We start from the raw sequence: 12636 nt of genomic DNA, 5'->3' as shown, positions 1-12636 counted from the left end.
TTATTGTATCGGCGATGGCTGTGACACAGCACTGAGCAGCAGGCTTACCTGCAGGGACTCGAGGAAGCGAAAGGACCCCAGCCGCCTCCCTCTGGGGACCAGGCAGAAGGAGGAGTTGTGCAGGAGCTCCTGGTAGTCGTACCTGCGGTACAAACACAGACATACTGGGTTATACAAGCACAAACACGTACGGTTATACAAACACACAGGGCTATACAAACACACAGGGTTATACAAACACAAAGGTTTATACAAACACACAGGGCTATACAAACACAAACACACAGTGACAAACACACAGGGCTATACAAACACAAACACACAGTGACACAAACACACAGGGCTATACAAACACAAACACACAGTGACACAAACACACAGGGTTATATAAACACACAGGGTTATACAAACACAAATACACAGTGACACAAACACACAGGGCTATACAAACACAAACACACAGTGACACAAACACACAGGGTTATACAAACACAAACACACAGGGTTATACAAACACAAATACACAGTGACACAAACACACAGGGCTATACAAACACAAACACACAGGGCTATACAAACACAAACACACAGGGCTATACAAACACAAACACACAGGGCTATACAAACACAATACACACAAACACACAGGGCTATACAAACACAAACACACAGGGCTATACAAACACAAACACACAGGGCTATACAAACACAAACACACAGGGCTATACAAACACAAACACACAGGGCTATACAAACACAAACACACAGGGCTATACAAACACACAGGGCTATACAAACACAAACACACAGGGCTATACAAACACACAGGGCTATACAAACACAAACACACAGGGCTATACAAACACAAACACACAGGGCTATACAAACACAAACACACAGGGCTATACAAACACAAACACACAGGGCTATACAAACACACAATACAAACACAAACACACAGGGCTATACAAACACAAACACACAGGGCTATACAAACACAAACACACAGGGCTATACAAACACACACACATGGCTATACAAACACAAACACACAGGGCTATACAAACACAAACACACATGGCTATACAAACACAAACACACAGCTATACAAACACACACACAGGGCTATACAAACACAAACACACAGGGCTATACAAACACACAGGGGTATACAAACACAAACACACAGGGCTATACAAACACAAACACACAGGGCTATACAAACACAAACACACAGGGCTATACAAACACACAGGGCTATACAAACACAAACACACACTGACTACTCTATTGTACAAGGTTACTGTGGTTAATTATTTACCATACTTTCCTTTCCCATACATTTCTGCACATGCCTCACCTCTCCAATCATTTTAAACCAAAGTTACCTCTACTTAAGTCACCTCCTGCAAACTGGTTTAACATTACCAACACGTTTGCTACCATATGCTTATCAATACATTTCCATTTGCATTCTAACACACTCACAAAGGACTGCCCTGACCAAATGTCATCACCCTTGGATTCCATGTTGTCTAGGTGTGTAAAGCCATGGTCTGGCTCCAGAAGCCTACACGTATTAAACGGGCTGTGGAAAGAGCACCTATAGCTTAAAGACAATTGCATTTCCCATATCAGCGAATGCAGCAGAGATCATTGTGGTAACTATGGTATGTTTTATCACATGATAAAGGGATATTTGGAGAAGAGGATCTACCCCCCGTCCTATTCCTATTTTGTTGGTAGTTGACATGAAAGGACGCAGCGCTGAAGGACACAGAAATAACCTGACGCTGAAGCGCCTGGCAGGATGGGGAGTGAGAGAGAGAGATAGAGAGAGCAAGCCAACACACTCCACAGGTTTCAACAGATTTTAAAAGGATGCGACAATCACCGTCAGCTGGGAGGCTGATGAAGCCCCAGGAGAGTCCGACAGCTCTCCCTGACATTCAGCACCAGGGTCAAGGGTACCAACACAGCCTCCTCCTCCTTGACATTCAGCACCAGGGTGAGGGTACTGATACAGCCTCCTCCTCCCTGACATTCAGCACCAGGGTGAAGGGTACCGACACAGCCTCCTCCTCCCTGACATTCAGCACCAGGGTGAAGGGTACCGACACAGCCTCCTCCTCCCTGACATTCAGCACCAGGGTCAAGGGTACCACACACAGCCTCCTCCAGCCTCCTCCTGACATTCAGCACCAGGGTCAAGGGTACCAACACAGCCTCCTCCTCCCTGACATTCAGCACCAGGGTCAAGGGTACCGACACAGCCTCCTCCTCCCTGACATTCAGCACCAGGGTCCTCACAGCCTCCTCCTCCCTGACATTCAGCACCAGGGTCAAGGGTACTGACACAGCCTCCTCCTCCCTGACATTCAGCACCAGGGTCAAGGGTACCAACACAGCCTCCTCCTCCCTGACATTCAGCACCAGGGTGAGGGTACCGACACAGCCTCCTCCTCCCTGACATTCAGCACCAGGGTCAAGGGTACCAACACAGCCTCCTCCTCCCTGACATTCAGCACCAGGGTCAAGGGTACCAACACAGCCTCCTCCTCCCTGACATTCAGCACCAGGGTGAGGGTACTGACACAGTCTCCTCCTCCCTGACATTCAGCACTGAGCTGACAGCACTCAAGACACCAGACTGACTACTCCTGGGCATTGAACGGCTGCACTGGGCCTGTACACTGCACATGAAAACATCTATTTATAGATGACTGAGCTAGTCTGTTTACCAAACTACATAGGCTCTATTTTCAGGTACAACTGTATTTGAAATGTAAAAAATACTTCACTCACTGCAGGTTTACTTAATTATAATAACAATATATAATAATATCTTTTATATAGTGCCTTTCATAGTGGACCACCATCACAAAGCGCTTTACAGAGGTAGGCTGTGAACTGTGCATTATATGCAGAGTCACTTACAATAGGACATTGATTTAACATCTGATCCGCAGGATGGAGCACAAGGAGGTTAAGTGACTTGCTCAGGGTCACACACAGTGAGTCAGTCAGTGGCACAGGAGAGATTTGAACCGGTGACCTTCTGGTTACTAGCCCTGGACTTTAACCACTGGACCATGCTGACTCCTATTTCGCATTGCCCTGGTGTGGGAATGTTCTCCTGGTATACCCTGGGTCTTGATTACTCGAAGACCAAACGAATGCAGTAGTTTAAATAACTAGAAAGCAGCTTCAATGTCATTACATTTTTTTGGTTTGTTTTACATTGTAAAACTAACTCAGGCAGTGTTAAAAATGGCAGCATATTAAGAGGTCTGTTTTAACAGTTAATCTGCCAATTAGAACAGCGCACATACGGAGAAAGGCCATCAACACCTGCTGCATGATTTCGAGCAGTGTGTGTGTGTGTGTGTGTGTGTGTGTGTGTGTGTGTGTATTGATACAGTCTACTCTGTCCTTCACACCTCAGCTCTGAAAAATATCTAGACGAGAAAAGAGAGATGGCCAAATTTAAAAAGACTAAAAGACTTAAATGACAAACGTTTCGACTAGAAGTTAAAATGTAGGTCATTAAATTTATTATGCTTCTTTTAACATTATACTGTAAAAAGCAAGACAAATACATAGATATATAGACAGAGAGAGAGAGAGAGCTGGGAGTGTGAGTGAGATGGCACTATTTGCTGGGAGTGTGAGTGATGAGATGGCACTAGATGCTGGGAGTGTGAGTGATGCATGGCACTTTGCTGGGAGTGTGAGTGAGTGATGTATGGCACTGCATGCTGGGAGTGTGAGTGATGCATGGCACTATTTGCTGGGAGTGTGAGTGATGTATGGCACTATTTGCTGGGAGTGTGAGTGATGTATGGCACTATTTGCTGGGAGTGTGAGTGATGTATGGCACTATTTGCTGGGAGTGTGAGTGATGTATGGCACTATTTGCTGGGAGTGTGAGTGATGCATGGCACTATTTGCTGGGAGTGTGAGTGATGCATGGCACTATTTGCTGGGAGTGTGAGTGATGCATGGCACTATTTGCTGGGAGTGTGAGTGATGTATGGCACTATTTGCTGGGAGTGTGAGTGATGCATGGCACTATTTGCTGGGAGTGTGAGTGATGCATGGCACTATTTGCTGGGAGTGTGAGTGATGCATGGCACTATTTGCTGGGAGTGTGAGTGATGTATGGCACTATTTGCTGGGAGTGTGAGTGATGCTGGGAGTGGCACTATTTGCTGGGAGTGTGAGTGATGTATGGCACTATTTGCTGGGAGTGTGAGTGATGTATGGCACTATTTGCTGGGAGTGTGAGTGATGTATGGCACTATTTGCTGGGAGTGTGAGTGATGTATGGCACTATTTGCTGGGAGTGTGAGTGATGTATGGCACTATTTGCTGGGAGTGTGAGTGATGTATGGCACTATTTGCTGGGAGTGTGAGTGATGTATGGCACTATTTGCTGGGAGTGTGAGTGATGTATGGCACTATTTGCTGGGAGTGTGAGTGATGTATGGCACTATTTGCTGGGAGTGTGAGTGATGTATGGCACTATTTGCTGGGAGTGTGAGTGATGTATGGCACTGCATGCTGGGAGTGTGAGTGATGTATGGCACTATTTGCTGGGAGTGTGAGTGATGTATGGCACTATTTGCTGGGAGTGTGAGTGGTGTATGGCACTATTTGCTGGGAGTGTGAGTGGTGTACGGCACTGCATGCTGGGTATGCAGTGCTAACTCTGTGTTAGAGCCTGCAGGCATGACTCTTTTTTTTATGGGAACTGAATTAAGTTTTATTCCAGGTTTTACAGCTCCGTCTGCTTTCATTCTCCTGCCACTCACATCTCCCCAGGCTTCTCTGGCACGGGAGCAAACGAGAGCCCTCAGCCCTGCTTGGGTGCTGCTGCTGCTTTACCTGTATTTCAGTAACATGTAGAGCTACAGATTTCATAAACAGAATCAGACATATTATTAGCTGTAATAGCCACAGAGGCTTATTCACAATGGGTCCTTGCACATACGATAAATATCAATGCAACACGCAAGTCAATAACCACAATTAATTGGCACACATTTGTGGAATAACTACAGAGAAGCGATCTAACATGACTGAACCTAAACCTGAGGCAACACAATGACACATTTTCAGAAACCTGGTCCCAGGAGATCGTGAGACCTAGTTTGAGGAAACTTTGCTGTATCAAACCCCAAGTCTCCTCTGGTGTACCATGCAGACGCAGTGGCCTGAAACCTTGCCTCCTGAAACCAAGTTCCAAGTGGCTTCATGTTCCCTCGGCTTTAACATCAATGTTCTATGACAAACAGTTTAATCTCTGGACCAATACAGCTACCATAACAAGTGTCAACTGAATCTTGCTGATCAATACAAAATCCTATAAGATACGGGCGTTACAATAAGCACAGTGGGGCAGCCAGGCTGGTATTAATAACAGCACAGGTAGGACAACACTTCCTCCCAATCAGGCACTTCTTTCAAAGCCCTGTCATAATTAAAGACCTCCCTGAGCTATGGTTCTGACGCTCTGGGGAGTCTGGGATTTGTTTAACCGCTGAACTGAACGGTCGAGCCAACTCTGATAAATGAGGAGCGCGCTGCGAGTGTACGGAGCTTTGTTCTCAAGCTGGACTGGAGCCAGCTTCTTTTTTTTAGCACCAAACTCTTATTTTACCCATTTACACAGTGGTGCCAACAAGATCAACAGAGAACACAGCAGAGCGCACATCACGATACAGCGGAGCAGCAAATAATGTGCTGTACAGCTGACGCTGTCTCTTATGGTACAAGAGGTTCTGTCTCCCAGAACCAGAAGGCAATTGAACAGCATCACAGAAAGGCCAGCTGTACAGATTCTCTTTTTGCAAATCAGGTTTGAATTGTAAAAAGATAGAGTAAATGCCGTTACACTGGGCACGTCCTTAGAATCTGTATCAGTTGGTAGTCTACTGTGCACAAGATGGCAAGTAACACATAAAAATAAAAAGTACTGGAATCTTTTGAAATCTAAGACTATTAGTTATTGATATTACATCATATTTTAATCGCCAATTAATATGGATTTTCCCCTTTATTTCTCTTCCACACTCTTTTGTGGGTCTGCTTTTCACTGGCTGGCTTTTAAAATGTAGCAGTTTCATTTCCTGTCATTTAATCCCTCCTCCTAAATCGCTTTTCCACAGGAAGAGAGGAGAACAAAACATCCCAGTACTGCCAGCGCGGATCCTTTTAGCTTTATGACTGTCAGAAAGATGATACTGTTCCAACATCGCCACAAACCAGGCCCCCCAAGCGCTTTTTGGAATGACTGTATCTAAAAAATTCACCAACAAATCACCAATGAAAAATACATTACAGGCAAAGAGACAAAGAGGTAAACAGATAAAAATATATATATAAAAGCAATTTTCAGGGGGTATAAAAGCATTCCTTTAATATCGCATACATTACAACAAAACCAGATGAAGTTCTCCGGCTACGTTTCCTGGTTTTGAAAACCGAACCCCAGACACACTGTGCACACTGAGTCCACACACCTCTGCCCCACTCTCTGCGTGTGTTTTGTGTGGACAGAGGCGACCCACAGAAGCAGCATTCACTGAGCTGAGCCAAGCAGGAAAAACAGGAAAAGCAAATATTGATCTTTCCCTCGCACTGAGCGCCGGCCTGGGGCGAGCTTTCGAAAGCCTGCTTCATTGAGGCTAAACACACCCAGCCCACACCGAGAGGGAGAAAACTCAGGGCTATAGTGATCAGCCGTGAGCCCAGCACTGAGGAAAACAGTGTGCCTTTCACTGGCTTGATACATTACTTTTCTGGAAAACTAATGATATTTTCAATTGTCTCACAATCATAAAAAAAAAAATCTTTCCTGTAGCATTTTACTTGCTATTCCTTACAAAAGATCCCCACAGTAAAAGCATGGTAAAACATAGGTAAGCAGTGTAAGGAGTATGGTAAAGCATATCAAAAATACATGGCATGCAATGGTAAATGCACAGTATAATCACTGGAAATGCAGGGGAAACTGCAAAATAATAAACTTAAAACAGGTTCTATGGGAAATATCTGAGCTGAGATTTCTTTGTCAGCCCGTTCTGTTTTAATAGTCCCCTGTGTTATCAAAATACAGCATGAGGTGTTTTTTTTTTTTGTTCAAATACAAACTAATTCCAGTAAATCTCATCTTTAGATGACTTTCAGAAACATGAATACTGCCGATCGCATGACTACAAGCCAGTCGGTAAGCAGGAGTTGTATTTTTTGGTTTGGTTTAGTGCTGCAGAATGAAGCTGTTCCTCTCATACAGAGCAGATGGTGTCTGTATCAGTTACTCAGACTCCTGTGTTCCCATTGATCGGGTTCTCTCCAGTCACACACAAATTCATCAGAAAAGATGAGAGCCTGGGAGAGCAGGGTCTGGATAGACTGAAGATCTTCCGCAGAAAGCAATGAAACAAGACTGGCAGTGACATCCGTCCCCCGTCACTGCTGGCAGCTGTCAGTAACAAGCAGCAGCGCATTACAGTGTTCAATATCCACCACAACTGAACAATGTCGACATCCAGACAGACAGACAGACTGATGTGAAGATCTCCACTAAACCCCACTGCCAAAAACAGGTTGAATGCAAACCGCTAGCCATACGGTTCAAAGACGAACATCTTACCATTCAGCTAAACAGCATGCTCTGCAGTCGAGAGGCAAGTACAGGTTTATGTTGTCTTATTAGCCACTAGGAGGAGAGTCCTTACGTTCTCTCCCTCGCTTAAATCAAAGCTCTTCCTCCTTGACACAAAACAACGTGTTTTTTTCAAAACTGCACATATATAGTGGAGCGATGCAGCTGTTCTATTTACCAGAGCACATGTCAAGGGTGATACTGACACATGAATCAGCTTTACGATTCATTATTTTTTATTGTACAGTTTCATTCCAGGCAACAGTAGCTGTTTGAAACATTACAGTAGCTCACACACAGCCACTGCCCCCAGATGTTTTCCATGGAATGCTCCAGGGTTTCCTGCCACTCTCCACCAGGGAGCTTACTCACTGTGCGGGCACGTTGCAGTGATTATTCCCAGGCCCGAGAGGCAGGGGCTTGGAAGCTGAACACAAGCTTGTCTTTAATCAGACAGATTTTATTAATGAAGCGATGGCTACACCCGGCTCCTAACACACTGGCTGTCACATTCCTTCATGAACAGAAATCAAACAGTAAAAGGAAAGGCCCTGCAGTGGAGAGAGGTGCAGCTAATAAAACACACCGCAAGGCCCTACCCTGCTTCAAAAGACAGGAGACCAACCTTATAAATATGCATAGGTTCTTAAATAGGGTTACTAGACGTCCTGGGAAAACTGGGACTGCATCAGTGTGCTCAGCAAATAAACAGAGAGTAAAGTATTAGGTTACAAGAGCCCTTCAAAACTGAAATCTTAAGGATTATTTGTTTAATAATTCTGATGATGTGTATATCACATATTTAAATGGTAACAGCTGATCTATTTTTTTCTAGTCTGGCTTTTTGTACATTTACCATGTTTTAATTAGATGACAAAAGAAAGAAAATAATGAGTTGTTATGATCTGTAATAAATTCACCCGATGTTTAATTTTGTAATTATGACAGTGTTATCACATATGGTTATTTTAACCACTTCAGAGTTGCTAAGGCGTCAGTAAATTGAACAATAAACTGTCACAGTTTTTCACTGGATCTCTGGTAATCCTGTTCTTATAGATACACCTGTTTCACTGTGCAACTTGAAAAATCGTACTAGGTATTGATTGCCATGGTGTTCATTATTACAATTCATTTGCCATATCCAATACACCATACATGAACAGCACACTGAGTTACAGCAGGCACTGGATCATGATGATAACAAATACATTGTTCAAGTCTTGATCAGGGGCTGAATGCAGCCATGGACGCGCCTGGACTGTGTCATGCTCCTCAAATCATCCACACAGGTCTGGCTCAGTGGATCATCTTGATAGAAGCCATTGCCATCAGGGTACTAGTGCAGCCTTACTGCATACATGCCAAGAGTCCCTATATGGTCAGGACAGTCCCGATTTCCTAGTAAATGTCCCGCGTCCCGATGCATAGGAAGAAAGTCCTGATATTTAGCCATAGGAAAAAAATCATTTATTCTGCACGGTAGAGTTAGTGAAAACCACACGCTGTGCTCTTCGTGCGGCTGACACATCTGCTGATCACTAACTCATACAAAGGGAAGAACGCTTCATTGTGTCTATTTTTACTGTCATGATGGTCGTGTCGTGTTGAGTTGGGGGGGGATACGTCTATTATATGATAATGAGTGTTTTTTGCGTATGACTCCTCCCATGTGTGTGATGCACATGACCCGCCCCCTGCCCCGGAGACATCCCGCTGAACAGTTTCCAAATGTTGTCAAGTATGTTACTGGGTGAACTTGATCCGCAATGAGGCTTAAATCAAACTATTATGCAACCTTTGGGAGTATTCAATGGACCCAGGGTATACCAGGAGAACACACCCCACACTAGGGTATCCCAGGAAAACACCCCCCCACACCAGGGTATACCAGGAGCACACGCCCCACACCAGGGTATACCACCATATATATATATTTAGAATATAAGTCGTTAAATAGAAAAGCACTATGATTTAAAAAAAGTTGAACAGTAGTATTTTTTTTACAATTTTATGTAGTTATTTTTAGTGATCGGTTTGCATCCTTTGGGATAAACCTTGGTTATATAATGCTGTTTCCACACACACACAGTTGTACCGTGTGGATTTCACAAGCAATAAAAAGCAGAGCTCATTACCATCTGCAGGGACACACAGTACTGTGTTTGTGCTGTGGATGTTGGAAGATTGTGTGGATGAATGGGTATGGAAGAATGTTACTTGGCAGAAACACATGGCAAGTGGGTTGAAGGAATGTAGCAATGCTGAAGCTGGGCCGCACTGCACAGGCATCTTGGGGCATATTAACCCCCCATCATCTCTGACAAGACCCCTTGATTAGAGAGAGGTGCAGGGGAGAGAGGGAGTGAGACAGCAGCTACAACCAGCGCTCCAGATAAAGTTTTGGGTCATTGAGTAATTTACTCTCCAATCTAGACACTATGTGAATAAAATGTATCTAGGGTTAGTTTAAGAGTCAGTGGCATCTAATTACAAAGAAAATATATTTAAAAAAAAAAAAGACAGAAAGGCATGTGTTTCTGTTTTATACTGCAGTGTTATTCAAACTCCATTATTTCATTAAACAGATTGCTGGTTTAGTTAAGAAGGCCATATTCATTACAGAATCCACTTCTGAGATATGGTATAAATAGACATACTAAAATAAAATCAGAAATATTGCTGTGCTGACAACATTCACCATAACCTTGCTTTACCATAAAATCTAACTTCTGGTAGACGCTTTCTAAATGATCAGCCTGACTTAATGTTGTTTTTTTTTAACAATTGTTTTTATTCATTTTCCAATTTTTATCTCAATTTTGTAATGTACAATTATTATTCAATCTGGGAGAGACTTGCACTCGCATCCGCGTCCTCTAAAATGAGAGCCATGAGCAAGCCTGTCGTGAAGCTATATTCAGAACTTACAGCATCGGAGGCGCACGCAGTTCTGAATTGTGTACAGGTTGGCCTGCAGGTGCCCAGCCAGCCACAGGGGTCGCTGGTGTGCGGTGAGCCAAGGACTCCCCAGCTGACCGAACCCCTATTGTGCACCAGCCCCCGGGAGCTCCTGTCCACGGTTGGCAGTGGCATAGCTTGGATTTGAACTGCCGATCTCCAAGCTATAGTGTGGAGTGCCTTTACTGGCTGCGCCACTCGGGAGCCCCGTCTGCCTGTTTGTGTGGCTGGAGTTTTTTAGATGTCCCCACCCCTTTCTCTGATGTCATCACCCCGTTTCAGCCCCCTGGTTGCAGCTACTGTACATCCCTATGTAGATTTGCTATCACTTTTTATTTTTCAGCCACCATACTGAAGGGGTTAAACAATTTTGGAATTGGGATCTAGATTAATTGAATAGACACAGATTTCATACATTTATTACACTGAGAGGGTACATACTGTCCACTGCTATCAATAAGATCTTCTAGATATAATGTGGTGTTGGCTCTCCTTATCCTGCTGTAATCTCTAATCTCGGTCTCATCCGATCCCAGTCTCACAGAGCTCTCTCTCTCTCTCTGAGCTGCTGTGTGTATCATCTGATTGCTTTGTGCGTTTGGCTTCAACAGAGAGGTGGATTACACAGCTCTCTCCAGCGCACGTCACTCAGAGACAATACAATATTCAAACATGAACTCCTATATACATTTCTTATTTTGGGGGTCCCCTGTGCCTCCCATAGCCAGTGTAGCGCTGGTGAGCTGGGCAGCGTTGGTCTTTGTGCTCCTGTAAAGGTTAAGGAATTGGCCTTTTGGGTGGAGGGCAGAGTTGGTTTTTATCCAATCTGAAAACAATTTGCTCCCTAAGATGTATTCATAATGTGCAAGTCCTTCCTTTACTAAGATGGCTGCCGTGCTGTGACATCATGCCAGTTGGCAGCCACCACCGTAGGCGCTGACTTTTGTTTTTGCCAGTGGGTGCTGCTTTATTTTTTTTTTAGCTCACTCACCCATAAGCCGCATCTTCACTGATGTCCCAGTTTAAAGACATTACACCTCACTGAAGCTTTCTGGATGAAACCGAGAGCAATGTTATTTACATCTAGTTCTCTGGTATGGTCCTGATGAACACTAAGGACAGCTGCATTGTTCAGTCTCCCCTGTCCCTGATGCCTGGAGATCGTTTTTAAGTCTGAGGCGGGAGAATGAGCATTCTGCAGCGCGGGATGACAGGCACAGTGAGAAGGATTTTAATGCATTTGCAGTACTCTGGTAGCACAGTACACAAATATTCATTGCCTTCAGCTTTTTAACCAGAATAAGGAAAACACATTTTCAAAAGAAATGTACTTCACAGCTGTATGCAATTGTCAGGTAAGCAATTAAATGTATTACACTGTATATGTTACTCATAATTTCATACACTGGTTAATTGCATAAAACTGTTACAGTAGGCACCTTAACATGAATATACTGTAATAGCACTTAATCTAATGTTCTTCTGGTATTATTTAAAGTTGGATTTCAGTGTTACCTGCATGAATTGTATCTTAACAAATTGAGTATATATATATATATATATATATATATATATATATATATATATATATATATATATATATTAAGAAGCAGGCTGTAAGTGTGCAGCCCCACCTCATACAGAGACACAGGCTGTCGTAACCAAAAGGCCTATACAAGTATCAGATCACCCAGCTGAGCTGAAATTCAAAGGTCAGACCTACATACTGACACTGACACTCGCAGACCCGAGACAGTCATTGCACAACCTGCAAGCAGGCTGTAAGTGTGCAGCCCCACCTCATACAGAGACACAGGCTGTCGTAACCAAAAGGCCTATACAAGTATCAGATCACCCAGCTGAGCTGAAATTCAAAGGTCAGACCTACATACTGACACTGACACTCAAGACCCGAGAGTCCTCCCGTCTGCAAAGTCATCAGCACAAAGGTTACTTTTGATTCTCCGTGTCTGCGCAGTCATCAGCACAAGACTAGAGACCTCCCG

General features: G+C 43.9%; 1 protein-coding gene across 1 annotated transcript in view; it reads right to left on the bottom strand.

The window, feature by feature from the left end:
• LOC121303296 (exostosin-1c) overlaps positions 1-12636 on the bottom strand; it is a 71517-nt gene continuing 58881 nt past the window's right edge. The window contains exon 3 of the mRNA XM_041233886.1: positions 1-142. Coding sequence (XP_041089820.1) covers positions 1-142 — 142 coding nt within the window. The remainder of the gene's footprint in view (positions 143-12636) is intronic.

This window comes from Polyodon spathula, chromosome 32 (genome assembly GCF_017654505.1).
Source record: "Polyodon spathula isolate WHYD16114869_AA chromosome 32, ASM1765450v1, whole genome shotgun sequence".
Lineage (NCBI taxonomy): Eukaryota > Metazoa > Chordata > Actinopteri > Acipenseriformes > Polyodontidae > Polyodon > Polyodon spathula.
Note: the sequence above shows the minus strand (reverse complement) of the source record. Positions and strands in the feature narration are given on the sequence as shown.